This window comes from Lemur catta, chromosome 11 (assembly GCF_020740605.2).
Source record: "Lemur catta isolate mLemCat1 chromosome 11, mLemCat1.pri, whole genome shotgun sequence".
Lineage (NCBI taxonomy): Eukaryota > Metazoa > Chordata > Mammalia > Primates > Lemuridae > Lemur > Lemur catta.
Genome location: NC_059138.1, coordinates 79980866 through 79999383, shown reverse-complemented (window position 1 = coordinate 79999383; position 18518 = coordinate 79980866). Strand labels below are relative to the sequence as shown.

Below are 18518 nucleotides of genomic sequence, written 5' to 3'. Positions count from 1 at the left end.
TTTTTAAAATCAGTATTTTTTACTGGAAGAGCTATCCAAGAGGTGATAATCTCTCTAAATTGGTTACACAGTTCTGGAATATCAAATACATTATTAGGCTCTAGTCTTTAAGAAAGATATGTACATATACAAATATCAAAGTGTCACCAAAACTGTGAGGAGATTGGAAACTGTGGCATATAAGAAACAAAAGCAATAGGAATGGAGGGGGGAGGGGGGAATTTTGTATTTCTTACCCTGACCACCCTCCCCCACTGGCACTAACTTGGAAGGTAGATATTCTATTTCTATCCTTTTGGTGGTTAACCCTAAAATGGTAACATACACATCTAACTTGATCAAGTCTAAAATGAACACAAGGGATTTTAGAGTGCTTTACTTCAAAATATCCTCTTCCATCTTACATGTTATTACCAGGTTAGTATTCCTCCTGTTACCCCTAACAGCTGCCATGATTATTATTGCTTTTTGTTGTCAAGTCTTGTTTAGATTTATCCATATGTTCTCAGTTCCTGTGTGTACAGTTGGTCCTTGCTTCTCACACCTTCCTTTCAGTTTCTTCTTTTTTGAAATGCATCCTTTGAATTTCCTTTAGAGATAATCTATTAATGGTAAATCAATTCCCATTAGCTTTCTTCTGCTTTTTTTTTTTTTGAACTCATTTCTTCCTTCCTTCAATCATTCAGCCAATATTTATAGTCTTTCAAGTGTGAAGCTGGGCATACAGTGATGAACAAGACAGATGAAGAACCTGCCTGCATGGTGCTTAGAATGTGGTAGATTATGGAAAGTGAGGCATGAGGCAGTGTATAGGGAGGCATAGAAACACTACACACGTGGGTTTGAGCATCTGTGTTTTCATACACACCCACTCAGACACACACCATCACCAAAAGGCAACTAAAGAAATAGTTCTTACTCTTTGATGATTAATAGGCATCTTTGTTCTGACTTTTATAGTCTATACTATTGCTTCTTTGGGACCCACCAAAAGAATATTTGCTGTAGTTTAGACAGTTCCAAGTTACTGCTAAATGAAACTTGTTAGACTCTTCATCTCTCATTCATTTACATCTAATTTCAAAAGACAAAAGTTAATCTTCAGAATATTTACATTCTTTGTGAACATTCTGAAATGCTAGTCTGTTAAAAATCATCTTATGTTCATACCTTATATATTTTATTTATAAAATATTTTAGACATAGTAGATCATAAAATTAAGATTACTTTATATGTACACTTTGGTTGTACATTTAGGATTTCAACATCAACTACATGGGTACTTTTGAAATTTTTACTAACATGGTTTAATACTATAATGCTTTAAATATATAACAGTATGATTTTAAAATAGATAATTTTGTGAAGAAGTCACTATATATGAATTATGATTTTATGTTTTGTATGCTTTTTTTTTACAGTGGGACTCAACTAGGTGGTCTGATCACAGTACTGTGCTACTTTTTCAACCATGGAGAGGTTTGTTTTCTAGAAGATTTTTAAGAAATAGAAGGGGCTGTATAAGAACAAGGAAATATACTTATCAAAACAATATATAATTGCAAATTACTTATGACTTCACAATATTTTAAGGAACCTGTGTTGTAAGTTGATATTTTAATCATGTTGATCTAAATTTTTAAATGACTAGAATTTAAAACGTGAAATATCTTGCCGGGTATTTAGTAAATATATATGTATACACATATTCTATAGAAAAAAGGAAATACTGTACTTGCTGAGTTTGAGCACTTTACATATATTATCTCATTTACTCCTACTAGACATTTTTAGGGGGTGATTGATATCCTCACCATACCAGGTATGAAGTTGAAATTTAGAAAGATTAAGTTTCTTATCCAAGATTCCACATTCACTACCTGATGAAGCTGGATTTCCCATTCTGCACCTGTCTGGGTCTAAAACCTAAATATTTAACTTTTTAAAAAATTGTGGTAAGAACACTTAACATGAAATCTGTCCTCTTAACAGATTTTTAAGTGTATAATACAGTATTGTTAATACAGTATTAATGTCTAACTGAAACTTTATACCCTTTAACAAGGAAGACGCCCTGACAATAGGCATACAGTTAAGGCATGGCCACCTGCTCTCTCGCTTCTTTCTATTACATCATGCTGCCCGTTAAATAACACAAAATGCTGAATTCAAAATGGAAATTAACTTAACTAATTCAGCCCAATGGGACATGGTCCACCTAAAAAGAGCTCATAGAAACTTATTTTGAATGCGATGGATTCATTTAACAAAATTTTGAGTACATACGATGTGCCATGCTCTGTTAGATGCTGAGGATATGACAGTGAAAAAGAGAGAGAATCTGACTGCTAGCTTTTGGAAGCAAAATATTAATATGTTATGGCACAGGTTATATAGGGTAGAAGTATTTTTATCTGCTACTATTGGGTTAAGGGTTAAGTTTTAAAAGACAGCTAGACAAAGGAGTCTTAAAAATTATACATAAAGTGCCTTAAATATATTATTTTAACTTAAACAAATGCATTGTTATTCAGCAATGTGTTGATATAAAGACAAGCCTTTTTCTTTCAGTATGCCAGACAACTGGTATAGTTCATCTTCCAATGTTCATAATTTTAGTTTCTTGGAAGAGATGCAATAAATTTTAAGACTCTCACAAAGTAATAAGAGTTTGGATTCTTTCTAGAATTTTACAATTTTTGATAGAAAGCTTTTATGAATACTCTGACCCATATATCTTAGACATAACTTTAATGAAAATTTAATGAATACCTTCATTACATGTATCACATTTATGACTCCCAAATACTTCTAGTTGTTTTCAAATTTTATAGTTAACCCTTTTGAAGGTAAATGTTGCAGATTCAGAGGCAATGTTAACTACTTGTGCTGTGTATCTGTACTCACTTGAACTTGTTATGTATAAACTCTCTTGGTGTTTGCAAATGCCCTAGGTAACATTTGTTTAAGTATTTTTCTGGTCATGTATATATCCCAAAGCCTGGGATGACAGGGTCGTACCTGCCAGGCTGGCATGTGGATCTGATTTGTCAGCCCTAGAATCCTCACAGCCCCTATACCTACCAGCTTGTTTGTCCCTGGGGTTTTCTTTTGCTTGGTCTGATCTATCTTTCACTTGTTTTGGAGTAATCACTACTCTTTATGTAATGGCCCTGTGCATTAAGGGAGCTCCCAAAACTGAGAAGCTATGCCAGGCGCTCAGAAATGGATAATAAGCCTAATATTAAAATTATTTAAACAAGTCACAACCCTGGTTTCTAAATTAACAATGTTTGTTGTAATAGAACATAATACGAAGTGAGCATTTTATTGATTTCAGGCCACCCGTGTGATGTGGACGCCACCTCTCCGTGAAAGTTTTTCATATCCATTCCTTGTACTTCAGATGTATGTTTTAACTTTCATTCTCAGGTAATTTTGATTTATCACAAAAGCCAAATAAGTTATAAGTTAAGTTTATTAAAATATGCTTCAACCTATTAAGTTATAATTTCCAAACTTAGGCTATTATTTTAATTATTTAAAAAATAAAGTTATGAAGAGTATGCAGTTACAAAATACTTAAAATTGATATGTAAAAATTGCTTTCCACTTAAGAGTCTAGACTACAGGTTGGAGATAACTACACCATGTTTTAATAAATTAAAATGTGTGTGTTCTCACATAGTTTGCAAAGATTTGAAGGCTTTTGAGAAACATTTACTTTTTTTCTTCAAAGTTCATGTACTCTTACTCATTGTTTTCCAGCCTGTGAGTTTAATGGAGCATAAATGTATGTGCGATGGAAAAAGTGTTCTAAGTGAAATAAACTTGGGAAATGCTGGGTTAGATGGATAAAGGAATATATATATATATATTCACATATTTGTGAAGCACTGCTGAGCAACTGATGTTTCTAGCAGTTCAACCGGAGTTTCATCTCAACTGTTTTTTTGACACATTTTTTGTTGGGACTAAGTTTATAAGCATTTCAGAGGTTTAAGAAGTCTGAGAAAAAAACCAAACCAAAAAAACCACACAAACAGTAGAGTACTATAAATAACTTTATCATAGAAATAAGTTTCACAGAATGCTAGTAAGATTGCTCCTTGACTGCAATAGTGGTCACTGTCTCCTCCAACCTAAGGAACCTTGTACTTTCCTTACTAGTTAGTCCCTGACAGATTTTGCCTTACCTGAAAGTCATCTGTGTGTGTATCCTCTTTCTTTCTTGAAAGTGTAAATTTGTAATCATTCACACATACAAATATCTACATACACACTTACATATATTTAAAAGTACCACTGGAAACAGGGACCATGCCATATTTATCTCTTTAACCACAGAGCACTTCACACACTGCCATGCAGGTATTTGTGGTGCTGATATGAAGCTAATTGAATGAAGGTAAATAGTGGCATATTTGGGTGGCTACATACCTTGAGAAAGGAGCAAGCTAATTCCTGATTTGTTATCACCTTACAGGTATATTTTGAGATTGAATTTGGATTTGGTAATCTGCTCCCCATTGAGATTTTGATATCTTTGCTCTACACATTGCCTTCTCTCAAAGATTACAGTGAAGGAGGCTGCCCATTCTCCTCGCACCCCATTCATTCCCAGTTAAACTCCTCAGAAGATGGGTTCTTTTTCTTTTGTTTTTTTTTTTTGAAGTGATATTATTCTGGGCAGTCAGGGGTTTCATGGTATGCAATGTCTTAATTAGAACATCTACGATTGTGTTCTGGAGGGCATGTGCTATACTCTGAACCTTAGCCGAAAGTAATTTTTGTTTGATAAAGATTACTGAGTGCTTAGAGAATATTTTGTGATAATATTACTAAACGATATGAACATTTAAAATTTTGCTTTCAAAAACTTATGTACTGTTTTACAAGGATTTATCAAAATCTAATGCAATCTTAATAAAAAGAACAGTTATAGCTTTATTACTTACACAAAATTTTTGCACTTCTTTTTTCATGTTCTAAAAAATAGTAAAGTCCTTTGTGGTAAAAGGGGTTGGGTATTAATATATCTTAGTTATGCAGAATGGGCATTTTAAACTTCAACATGCAGTACTTCAACTGAATTTCTTAAGGCATGCAGGGCCAGCATCATGTCCTATTTTCTGACTTTCTTGCTGGAGTGTTAAACTTCTAATGTCATGCATATTTAAAGGAAAATGAACTTTTATATTTAAAATATTTAATGATAAATTACAATACTGTTCAAACTCTAATTTTGATTGTTTTAATGCTTAGCATTTTTATAGTCCAAGTTCTTTTTAGTAAACTTTTAAGAGTTAACTATATTTTATTACATTATATTAAAGGCATTTTAAGTTCTTTCTAATAAACTTTTAACAGTTAACTATATCTTGTTGTATTATATTAAAGGGATCATTTAGATTTTATCATTTTGCAATAGTCTTTTTTTCAGTGGCAGGCTACTTTTATGGTAAAACTTATTGGTATCATTCTCTCTATTAAGGACCTCGAACAATTGTGGAAAGAATTACATTGCACTCTGTCTTTCCAATGTTGCTTTTATGCTTCCTTGGCAATTTGCTCAGTTTATACTTTTTACACAGGTAAGATGATTTTTAACTAATTTGAGTTGAATGTGAGGTGTACATGGTTGTTTCTATAGACACATTTTAAAATATTGCATTTATGCCCGAAAAGATTTTCAAAATATGGAATAATTATAAAGTTTATGTAAATGTGTGATTTGAAAAAACAATATAATTCTATTAGCGTATTGGTTAGTTTGAGAGTTATTAATATTACTGTTGAATGTGTAAAAGATGTTTTCTGTCATTTTAATTCACAAATGTTCTTGTTGGTATTTTAGATGATATCTGTAGATTTTCCGTTGCCTAGGAATTATTCTGGGTGCCAAGATCCACAGTATGCTAAGGGCCAATCCTCCTCTTCATGGCAGGAGGTTTCTATTTCTAATCCAGCTAAATGTTGGCCATTTTGTCTGAAGAGCAGAATTTTACTGGGAACCATTTCTGAGAGCTTTAATCAGGATATTACTTAAGTGAATTGAGGCCAAATCTTGTTTCTAAAACAACTGAGTAACTAATGGCAAGAAACTGAAGTGGGGAATCAGAGAGTAAATGGAAGATTTTGATGAAATTTCATGATACTAAGACTTTCCATTAGAACTGCTTTCCACCTAACACAGATGATAATAATAATGTTCTACAATGAAAGGGAGAAATTCTGCCAGGAAGCCTCATGCTTCCAGTTGTTTATAAAGCATGAAATTATAACCTCAATTGGTACTGCATGTGTAAAGTATTCCTTCGGTTTTACTTCCTAATAGTTGTCCCCTTTCAGGTTATAATACAGAAATTATTTTATGGTTTTCATTATTTGCACATGCCAGCATAGTAGAATAGATTTTTAATGAGCATCACTTCATTGCAAGCAAATTTATTAATTCAGTGGTGCTAATGAAAATATTTAAGAAGCTCTTTGGATAAGTTTCATATTGCCTTAATAGTTTTCTAGTTATTTTAAAGGGTTTTCTAGACTTTTATTATATTTTTCTTAACCAATGTGTAGAGTTTTGATTGTTTCTGTGTTTGTTTTTTCATGCTAACAGAGGGGTGATTCAAAGTTATTTCTCTGAGAGTATTCTAAGATTTTATTATTGATTGCATTTTTCATAGATTAAGGTTAAAATTAGTTCATGTCTCCTAAACATATTGTCTCAGAAATGGGGGTTAAGGAGCCAAGGATTAGCTACATTTCAAAGGAAAAAATTATGAGACTGTTGTAGAAACCTGGAGTATTTGGGGTGATGAGACCTTAGATGTTATCATTAAAAGACACTGAGAAATTGTAACTTAATTTTGGTAACTGGATTTTAATTTATAATGTGTTCTAATTTTATTACTAGGGAATTTCCATTGATGTAGGACAGACTGTTACGACTAAGGAAATAGAAAGTGATAGTTGCAGAAAGGAGATTGTAAAATCAGAAGTGGTAGAGATGTAAATTATTTCCAGAAGAGATAGTATTGATACGTTTATTTATTTATTTATTTATTTATTTTATTCTTATTTCAGCATATTGTGGGGGTACAAAAGTTTAGGTTACGTATATTGCCCTTGCCCTCCCACTCCCCTGAGTCAGAGCTTCAAACGTGTCCATCCCCTAGATAGTGCGCATTGCACTAATTATGTATATATACACCCATACCCTCCCCCACCCACATCTGCCCGATACCCCATCAGTGTTATTCCTAAATGTGCTCTTAGGTGATGATCAGTGAAACCAATTTGCTGGTGAGTACATGTGGTGCTTATTTTTCCATTCTTGGGATACTTCACTTAGTAGAATGGGTTCCAACTCTTTCCAGGAAAATACAAGAGGTGCTATATCACCATTGTTTCTTATAGCCATGATATACATATACCACATTTTATTAATACACTCATGTATTGATGGACACTTGGGTTGTTTCCAAATCTTCGCGATTGTGAATTGTGCTGCTATAAACATTCAGGTGCAGGTATCTTTGTCATAGAATATCTTTTGTTCTTTTGGGTAGATGCCCAATAATGGGATTGCTGGATCAAATAGTAGGTCTACTTGTATCTGTTTAAGGTATCTCCATATTGCTTTCTACAGAGGTTGCACTAGTTTGCAGTCCCACCAGCAGTGTATGAGTGTTCCTGTCTCTCCACATCCACACCAACATTTGTTGTTATGGGACTTTTTGATAAAGGCCATTCTCACTGGAGTTAAGTGATATCTCATCGTGGTTTTGATTTGCATTTCCCTGATGATTAGAGATGTTGAGCATTTTTTCATATGTTTGTTGGCCATTCTTCTGTCTTCTTTTGAAAAATTTCTATTCATGTCCTTTGCCCACTTTTTGATAGGGTTGTTTGATTTTTTCTTACTGATTTTCCTGAGTTCTAAATAGATTCTAGTTATCAGTCCTTTATTGGATGTGTAGCATGCAAAAATTTTTTCCCATTCTGTAGGTTGTCTATTTACTCTCGTAACTGTTTCTTTGGCTGTGCAGAAGCTTTTTAATTTAGTCAGGTCCCATTTATTTATTTTAGTTGTTGCTATGATTGCCTTTGGAGTCTTCTTCATAAATTCTTTGCCTAGGCCAATGTCTATAAGAGTACAACTATTAGTATTGATATGCTTATACATAACTGGTTATCAGTTTAAGTTTCTTTCCTCATATAATTGGTTCTTTGTTTGGGGTACATAATAAGCTCATATTTCTTTGAATATTTAAATTGATATGACCTCACGCCCTCATCCTTCGTGTATCAAGAATATTTTCCACCATCCTTGGAGTTTCTCTTTTTATCATGGGCAGTTTATTTGGGCAAGGATTAGTATTAGATGTTCTAGCCTCGCCACTGGAGCCAGAAGTCAGACTGCTTAAATCTGGAGAATCCTGTAACCATGAGAGAGAGATTCTGTGTACTATGGCAGGTGCCACTATATTGCTGTTAACAAAACACTCTTTCCTTCTGCATGAGATTTGACTTCCTGTTAACTTTCTAGCTCTCTTCCCTTGGAAACCCCGTTAATGTAGTGTGTCCATGATGTTCCTAGGCACATTGTTTGATGGTTGCCTAGTTGCATCTGGACTGGAAGGAACAGTAAGTAAAGTAAGATCTACCTGAGGGGGATGCTGTAACATTGGGCTTTCTTGAGTGAAGTGAGTCTTTTAATTGGCATTTCCTTTACGGAGGCTTCTGTGAGTTATGGAGCTCCTAAGCCAGGGTGACTTCTGCATCTACCAGATGTGCATGACATTTGTTTGCCCCTGAGCTGTCACCTGGGGGTGAGGGTGCTGTATGGACTTCTGTGAGGATCCTTACTGAAGAGAACCATCTGAAGCTGCCCTGCTGACAAGTCATGTTTCCTATCCTAAAGCTTTCTGAATGAACCTGAGGCCAAGTGTGAACTTAAGAAGACCACCTGGTGGGTGTTGCCCTAAAGAACTCAGATTCACCTTACTGAACACAGAAACCTTCACAGCAGTCATAGATGCCTGCTGAGTGCTTCACACTCAATGGATCAGGACTTTGTGTTTTCACTTACAAGTGGCACAGCTCTCTTTTATGTAACTATGGTCATTTTGTCTCATAGTATGCTTATAGTGCTAAGATAGCTGGTCAAGTCAGAAGAGTTTCAGCATCAACTACATGCTGTCTTGAAGAACTAACTGGCCTTCTTCTAAGAAAAGACTCTGGTGCTCTGGTATTGAGTGAGCTCCCTAGTTCAAAGTCCTAAGTCCTTTTGTCTGTATGATGTTTGTTTTCCAAGCTCTTTGGGGTCCTGTCTGCCAGTTTCCCCAGATTAGGATTACGCTAGTTTCTTAGATATGTTCAAATATTGGTAAATCCCAAAAGAAAAAGGTTTCTACCCAGGAAACTCTTGGTTTCCTATGAAATTTTTTTTCTAGTTCCCCTTCACTGGACTTTACATTTCACACACTAAGAGTCAGAGAAAGGACAATCTGTGTCAAGCCAAATTCACCTTCTATTCAAGAACCGTAGGTACTGGCTTGCCTTTGATCTGTAATACTGAGAGAGGCCACCAAAAGTGTTTTTTTCTAAGGGGACTTGATGTTTTCTCTATTAGAAATAGATGCAGCTTCTTTTACTATAAATCCCAGCTTCTTTCTCTAAAGGTTTTGTCTGATATGGCATCTTGTTACTTATGTAAACTCAGTCTCCTAGTTGATTTCCCCTTGTTAGTTTGATAATATCTTACTGTGGCAACAATATAGTTAAAATATAGTTTATATTATCTACATGTAAACTAAATAGAATCAAAAATTAGTTCACAAGGAGTGTTATAATTTCAAATCCTTATAAATAATTTACTTTAAGATATCTGCACTCATCTCTGATTTCAGAAACAAAACTTGTTCAAGGGCTCGAATAGATTAAAAATTCTCTTGTTTGTTTCTTGTGAATAAATTTTGACCTGCCCTCAGATGTACTGACTATGAGGCCAGTGTCTGCGGAAGTGTGATGAAATCTCATTGGGTGGCAAGAACAGAAGTCAGTTTTCTACATTTTCACAGCAAAATATCAACCCTGCTATTTGTGTCTAAAATAGGGAGCTCTTTTTTAACCAGCAATTCAAATAGTGACATTTCAGAGACTCAGCAGAGTTTTCACCTGTGGAGTATTTTTCTCAGCCAAAGCTTAATTGTGATATTTAATTTGTGATATTTAATTGTGATATTTGTGGTCTAGATTTGCATATCTTAACTGTATTGATCTATGAGAGTTAAGAAAGCAAGATAAATTTATGCCAGCCTTCAGTATTGGAGTTTATTTCATTCAATCCTCAGTCCAGTCAGGCAGGTATTATTAACTTACTCTTACAGATGAAGATACTGAGGGTCAGGAGATTTAATTAAAATTAGATCTGCCTCACTGTGAAACATCTACACTTTCCAATTTGTTTTTGTTGTGTATTTAGGGTTTTTGAACTCTTCTCTATTAAAAGTTACACACTTAATTATGTTGTTTCCTTGCAGAAAAGCCTTTGCCTTTCATGCAACATTGATAAAAGAAATATGCATTTGAAGAATACTTATGTGTCTTTCCTGAAACTATAATTAATTAAATCTATTACCTAATTGCTTTCCTATATAAGAATCCTTATGATGTATTTCTCATAATTAGTATCAAGATTAATTTTCCTCACAAGAATTTATGAATTTTCTCTTAACTGTAACTATTTTATTAAAAGAGCTAGACTCAATAGTAGACAAGTAGAAAGCAACTATTCTTTCTCCCAGTGCCTCTTAAAGCTTGTTTTCTGGATTTTTTTCTCCCCAAATTTAGATGAAATTTTAGGGGATCCCATATATTTTTCTTTCCTATTCAGTCTAAGGAAAAGTGTCATTTCATTAAGTAAAAATTTTGATATCTTTAAAATATTGCATCTTCCAAAGAACATGATACGTACTAACAGTTCTTGTTTAATTTCTCCCAATAATGTTTCATAGATTTTTAAACAGACATCTTACAGATCTTTCATTATATTTGTTCTGAAATATTTTCTATTTTTGATTCATTTAAAGATATTGGGTATTTTACATTTGTTATGTATACAGTTCTACATATGTTAACTAGGTAGTTCGTTAATTGCATTATTCAAATATTCTAGATTTCTATTATTTTTGTTTGCTTATTTCAGTTACTACAGGAAGAGTGTGTTAAAATCTTTCATTGTAACATTTGGATTTGTTTATATCTGCTTTTACTTTTCTAAATTCTTACCTTAAACATTTTGATGCAGTATAGTTATGTGCATAGCTGTTATATAGTCTTCTCATTTTTATGAAATGTGCCTGTTTATTGCTAGTAATCTTTTTGCCTTAAAGCCTGTTTTTATGCTATAATATAGCTACATCATCATTCTTTTTGTTAGTGTTTGCATAGATCTCTTAACATTCTTTAATGTTCAACTTTTCAGTATCTTTCATTTTAGGTGTTCCTTTAAAAGCAGTGTATAGTTAGTCTTTTAAAAAATCATGTTAAATATTACTGTCTTTTAATTGGATCATTTAATCTATTTATGATCGATGTGATTATTAATGTATTTAATTTTAATCTAGCATCTTACCAAGGCTTTCTGTTTGCTCCATCTGCTCTATCATCTTTATACTTCTCTTTCCCAGTTGGGTTGTTAAATGCTTTTTATTATTTCATATCCCTGTTCTGTTTACTTGTTTAGTCATATGTATTTTTCATTCTTTTAATGGTTGCCCTAGAGAGTAAACATTTATTCTTGATTTAGGAAGTCCAGTGTAAATTAACACCTTCACTTCTTCCCAAATAATAGGAAGGTCTTATAACAATTTAACTCCATTTACTCTCCTATTGGCTTAAATGCCATTTTTGGTGTGTATGTTAGTATGTGTATGTGTATGTATGTTTTCATGTACATATGTGTATATATGCATGTGTTTATACTATGTATATATTTTAACACATATACATACATTTATTTTTATTATTTTTTAATGTTTAAATTTAAAATATTTTTATAAATTGAGATGGGGTCTCATTCTTCCTCAGGCTGGTCTCGAACTCCTGACCTCGAGCAATCCTCCCACCTCGGCCTCCCAGAGTGCTAGGATTACAGGCGTGAGCCACTGTGCCTGGCCTACATACATTTATTTTTAAACCTCATAAGACAGCATCATTATTTATATAGTCAATAATAATTAGATTTACCTACATGGTTTATTTTTCTGTTAATTCTTGAATTTTTTCTATGTATCCAAACTTCCATATAGGATCTTTTGTTTTCTGTCCAAAGATCCATTAGTATTTTCTTTTAGTGTGGACCTGCTGGTGGTAATTTTTGCTTGCTTGTCTGAAAATGTTCATTTCACCTTCATTTTTGAAGGTTAGTTTGTCTAGGTATAGAATTCAAGGTTGGAAAATATTTAAATTTGTTTATTTTTCTCATTGTTATGAAAATTTCATTCTATTATCTCCAACTCCTTTCTGTTGAGAGGTTAGTTGTACATCTCATTGTTTCTTTTTGAGGACATTCTGCTTTTTTTCCCTAGCTTTTTCCCTACACTCTGAACCTCAACCTCAACCCCCACATAGATTTCTCTACTATTAACATTTTGAATTAGTGTGATACATTTGTTACAATTAATGAACTGATATTGATACATTATTGTTAACTAAAGTCCATAGTTTACATTAAGGTTCACGCTCTGTATTGTACAGTTCTGTGGGTTTTGGCAAATGCATAATGGTATGTATCTATCATTACAGTATCACATAGAATAGTTTCCACACCCTAAGGTATCCCCTGTGCTTCACCTGTTTACCCCTAGCCCCTGTCCACAACCCCAGCAACCACTGATCTTTTTATTCTCTCTAAAGTTTTGCTTTCTATAAGTTGTCATATATTGGGATCATACAGTATGTAGTCTTTTCAGATTGGCTTCTTTCACTTAGCAGTATGCATTTAAGATCCCTCCATGTTGGAGGAGGAGGGAAGATGGTGGACTAGTAGCAGCCCTCATGCCACTCTCAAGGAAAGGATCAAAAGTTGTAGGTATATGCCCACCTACGGATGACTCTTCTTAGAAAGAAGATTGTAAAACTCCAGAGAAATGACACAGGACATTCAGAGTGAAGAGAAGTTGACGAGGCAATTATGCCACCCCCAAGATTCCAGCATCGTGCCTAGACCCCAAGACCTGAGTCTCCACCACTGCCGCTGGGCCCATAGAACCGCCCTGAGGTCCAGTGCTCCACCCCCGGGACCCCACCCTCCAGCTTTGAGGTGCCATTTCACCTGGACCTGAATTGAGCAAGAACCCACAGCTAGGACACCAGTGACCGTTGCTTTGATAGCCTCACCTGGCAGCCACAGTCACCTCTGTGGAGAAACACCCTGGGCAGAGCAATCCCACACAATGCCAGTCGCTGTAGGAGAGGGTTTCACCAAGCCCCCAACTTGAACTTCCAGTAATAATCTGGGGAATAGCACACCAACCTGCATGAAGATCATCCAGCACTGGCTTGAACTATGACAATCACAGGCGAATGGAAAAAAACAACAGCTGTATTGGAGGCTATCAGTACTCCTGCCCCTCCCTTGCCATGTCAACATTCCAGAGTAGGACAAAAAAGCACCATCTAGGGACCTACCCTTCTTGCTAAGTAGGAGAATTCCCAGCAAAAGAGAACAGGTGCCCTGCGAAACTATCAGCCTTGAGCTGAGAGAAGAGGATTCGCATGAGAAGAAACCAGCAAGAGAATCCTGGCAACATAAAAACACAAAAAAAGTTTGACACCCACAAGGGATAACAATGGAACTACAGTAGTGGACTCCAGCCAAAAGGAAATTGTTGAAATGATAGAAATGGAAATCAGAATATGGATGGAAAATAAGATGAATTGAATTGAAGAGAAAGTTGAAAACCAACACCAGGAAGCCAAAATATTTTAGGATGAGAATCCAAAAAATGAAAAAGTCACCAAAGAGGTAGACAACATAAGAAGGATATAACAAAGAAATGAAAGAGTTATTTAGGGAATTTCAAAATACAACAGAAAGCTTCAACAACTCATGGGGTGGGAAAACTGCAGCCTTGGGGCCTAATTTGGCCTTCTGGATCCTTGAGTGAGGCCAAGACTGAATCCAAATTTTACAGATCAAATTATTTTAATAAAGGGATTTGTTCTGTGATGTTTGGATTTGATCAAGGGGCAACACCTGGGAATCCAGAGGGCCATATTTGGTCTTGTGGGCACAGGTTTCCCACTCCAGGACCATCTCAGAGCTTGAAGACAAGGCTTTCAAACTAACCTAATTGGTAAAAGATGCAGAAAAAAGAATAAAGAAGAAAGAACAATCACTGAGAGAAATATGGGACTGTGTGAAATGAGCCAGTATATGAATTAATAGGTATCCCAGAGAGAGGGAAAAAAAGCAAAAAGCATGGAAAACCTATTTGAGGGAATTATTGAGAAAAACTTCTTTAGTATTGCCAGTCAGACATCCAGATACAAGATGGTCATCAAACACTGGGAATATTCTTAGCAAATAGGAAATCTCCAAGACACATAGTAATCAACCTGACCAAAGTTAAAACGAAGGAGAAAATTCTACAAGCATTAAGAAAAAAGCAACAATTAACCTACAAAGGAAAATCCATCAGGCTAACTGCAGACTTCTCTGCAGAGACCTGACAAGGCAGAGGAGATTGGGGCCGTATCTTCAGTCTTCTTAAACAGAACAACTGGCAGCCTAGAATTTTATATCCAGCAAAACTAAGTTTCATAATTGACAGAGAAATATAGACTTTTCCAGACCAGCAAACCCTCATGGAATTTGTCATGACCTGACCAACCCTGTAGGAAATACTAAGAACTGCATTATACATGTATCAACACAATAGATACCCACCAGGGTAAAATCACACAAAAGCTAAAACTCAAAACTCATATAAAACAATAGCATAAGACAGAAAACAAAGCAATAAGGGACTACTCAACATGATGAACAGAACAGCATTCCACATATCAATACTATCACTCACTGTTAACAGTCTGCATGCTTAACTCCAAAGACATAGGCGTAGTGAAAGGATGAAAAAACATAACCCAAGTATCTGCTGTCTCCAGGAAACACATCTAACCCACAAGGACTCACACAGACTCAAGATGAAGGGATGGAAAAAATATTCTAAACAAACAGAAACCAATGTAGATCAGGTATGGCTATTCTCATATCAGGTAAAATTGACTTTAAATCAACAACAGTAAACAAAGATGGTCATTGTATAATGGTAAAGTAAGCAATTCAACAAGAAGACATAATCCTAAATATATATGCACCTAATATAGGAGCTCTCAGATTCATAAAGCAGATTCTACTAGATCTAAGCAAAGAGATAAATAGTGGCATCGTAATTGCCGTGGATGTCAACACCCCATTGACAGAGCTGGACAGATTCATGGATGCAGAAAATAAATAAATAAACACTGGACTTAAATAGGACCCTAGAACAAATGGAATTAAAAGACATTTAAAAAACTTTCCTATCCCAAAACTACTGAATATGCATTCTTCTCATCAGCACATGGGACAATCTCCAAGATTGATCATATCTTAGGCCACAAAACATATCTCTTACTACCAAAGGGTTTTTGAAAGCATTAGTAACAGTTTATATAGACAGCAGCATAGGAGTACTACTTTACACTCTTACCAACATTTGATATTGTCTATTTATTTAAATTTTAGCCATTGAGTAATAGTATAACATTGTGGTTTTTATTTGCATCTTTCTGATGAGGAAGAATGTGGAGCATCTTTTCATGTACTTCTTGGCCATTTGGTTATGTTTTGTGAAATGCCTGGTCAAATCTCTTGTCCATTTTTCCCAGCATGTTGTCTTTTTTCTTATCAATTTATGTGACTTAGTTACATATCATAGATGTTAGGCTTTTGTCACATACACATATGGCAAATGTTTTTCCATTCTGTTCTTGCATTTTTACTTTCTTTAAGGTGTCTTTTGAGGAAGAAAAGCTCTTAATTTTAATAAAGTCCAATTTATCAATAAAAAGCTCTCAACAAATTCAAAAAAATTGAAGTCATACCACATACCTTCTCTGATTACAGTGGAATACAACTAGAAATCAATTCCAAGAGAAACACTCAAATCTACACAAAGTCATGGAAATTAAACAACCTGTGGCTGTAGAATTCTTAGGTGAATGATGAAATTTAGATGGAAATAAAAAGATTCCTAGAACTGAATGACAAAAGGGGTACAAACTATCAAAATCTATGGGATTCAGCAAAAGCATTCCTAATGGGAAAATTCATAGCCTTAAATGCCTACATCAAAAAGACAGAAAGATCGCAAATTAACAACCTAATGTTACATTTCAAGGAACTAGAGAAGGAAGACCAAATCCTACCCAAAGCCAGCAGAAGAAAACAAATAACAAAGGTCAGAGCAGAACTAAATGAAATCAAAAAGAAAAAAAATACAAAGCACCAGCAAAACAAAATGTTGGTTCTTTGAAAAGATAAACATAATTGATAAACCTCTTACTAGATGAACCAGGAATAGAAAATAACCCAAATAAGTTCAATCAGAAATGAAAAAGGAGATATTACAACTGATAGCATAAAAATACAAAACATTATCTCTGAATGCTATGAAATTCTCTACACGCTTAAACTAGAAAACATAGAGGAAATGGAAAAATTTTTGGAAATACACAACCTCCCAAGCCTCAATCAGGAAGAAATAGAACTGCTGAACAGGCCAATAATGAGCAATGAGGTTGAAGCAGTAATTAAAAAATCTCCCAATAAAAAAATGCCCCAGACCACCTGGAATGATAGCTGAATTCTGCCAGACCTAAAAGGAAGAGCTGGTACCCATCGTATAGAAATTATTCCATAACATGGAAAAGGAAGGAATCCTCCCTAAATCATTCTATTAATCAAGTATCACCTTGATATCAAAGCCAGGAAAGGACACAACAAAAAAAGAAAACTACAGACCAATATCTTTTATAAATATAGATGCAAATATCCTCAACAATATACTAACAAACTGAATCCAACAGCACTTTAAAAAAAATTTACCATGACCATGTAGGCTTCAACTCAAGGATGTTAAGATGGTTCAACATACATAAATCAGTATATGTAATTCACCACATAAACAGAAGCAAAAATAAAGATGTGATCATCTCAATAGATGCAGAAAAAACATTTGACAAAATCAAGAATTCTTTCATGATTAAAATCCTCAATAAACTAGGCATACAAGGAGCATACCTCAAAATTATAAAAGCCATATATAATAAACACTTAGCAACATCATACTGAATGGGACAAAGTTGAAAGAATTCCCCCTAAGAACTGTAGCAAGACAAGAGTGCTCTCTGTCACCACTTCTATTCAACATAGTACTGGAAGTCCTAGCCAGAGCAATCAGAGACAAGAGAAAGAAATAAAGGGTATCCAAGTCGGGAAATAGGAGGTTAAACTATCCCTTTTTACTGATGATCTATATCTAGAAAATCCCAAAGACTCCTAGAACTGATAAATAAATTCACCAAAGTCTCAGTTTACAAAATCAACATATGCAAATCAGCATTTCTATATACCAATAATAGTCAAGCTGAGAGCCAATTCAAAGACTCAATACCATTCATAATAGCTATTATACAAAGAAAATCAAGTACTGAATATACTTAACCATGAAGGTCAAAGATCTGTACAAAAAGAATTATAAAACACTGAGGAAAAAAATCACAGATTACACGAACAAATAGAAAACATATCATGCTCATGGATTGGTAGAATCAACATTGTTAAAATGTCTATACTGCCCAAAGTGATTCACAGATCCAGTGCAATCCCCATCAAAATATAATACCCAATATCATATTTCTCAGGTCTAGAAAAAATTACACTTCATTTGGAATCAAAAAAGAGCCCCAAAAGCCAAAGCAATCTTAAGCAAAAAGAACAGATCTGGAGGCATCACATTACCAGACTTCAAATTAATACTGTTTAACACAAGGCTATAGTAACAAAAACAGCATGGTACTGGTACAAAATAGAGACATAGACCAATGGAACAGAACAAGGAACCCAAATCTAAAACCATCTACCTTCAACTAACTGATTTTCAACAAAGCAGACAACCACATACACTGGGGAAAGGAATCCCTATTCAATAAATGGTTCTGGGAATATTAGCTAGCCGCATGCAGAAGAATTAAACAAGTCCCCTATCTCTCGCCATTTACAAAAATTAGTTCAAGATAGATAAAAGACTTAAATGTAAGGTACAAAACCATACAAATTCTAGAAGAAAATTTAGGAAAAACTCTTCTAGACATCAGCCTCGGCAAAGAATTCAAGAATAAGACTCCAAAGGCAGTTACAGCAACAACAAAAATAAATAAATGGGACTGATTAAATTAAAAA

At 34.5% G+C, this 18518-nt stretch overlaps 1 protein-coding gene across 1 annotated transcript in view; it reads left to right on the top strand.

The window, feature by feature from the left end:
- Positions 1–18518, top strand: part of DPY19L2 (dpy-19 like 2) — a 110473-nt gene that overhangs the window by 31120 nt on the left and 60835 nt on the right. The window contains exons 7-9 of the mRNA XM_045564415.1: positions 1423–1480; positions 3342–3433; positions 5496–5595. Coding sequence (XP_045420371.1) covers positions 1423–1480; positions 3342–3433; positions 5496–5595 — 250 coding nt within the window. The remainder of the gene's footprint in view (positions 1–1422; positions 1481–3341; positions 3434–5495; positions 5596–18518) is intronic.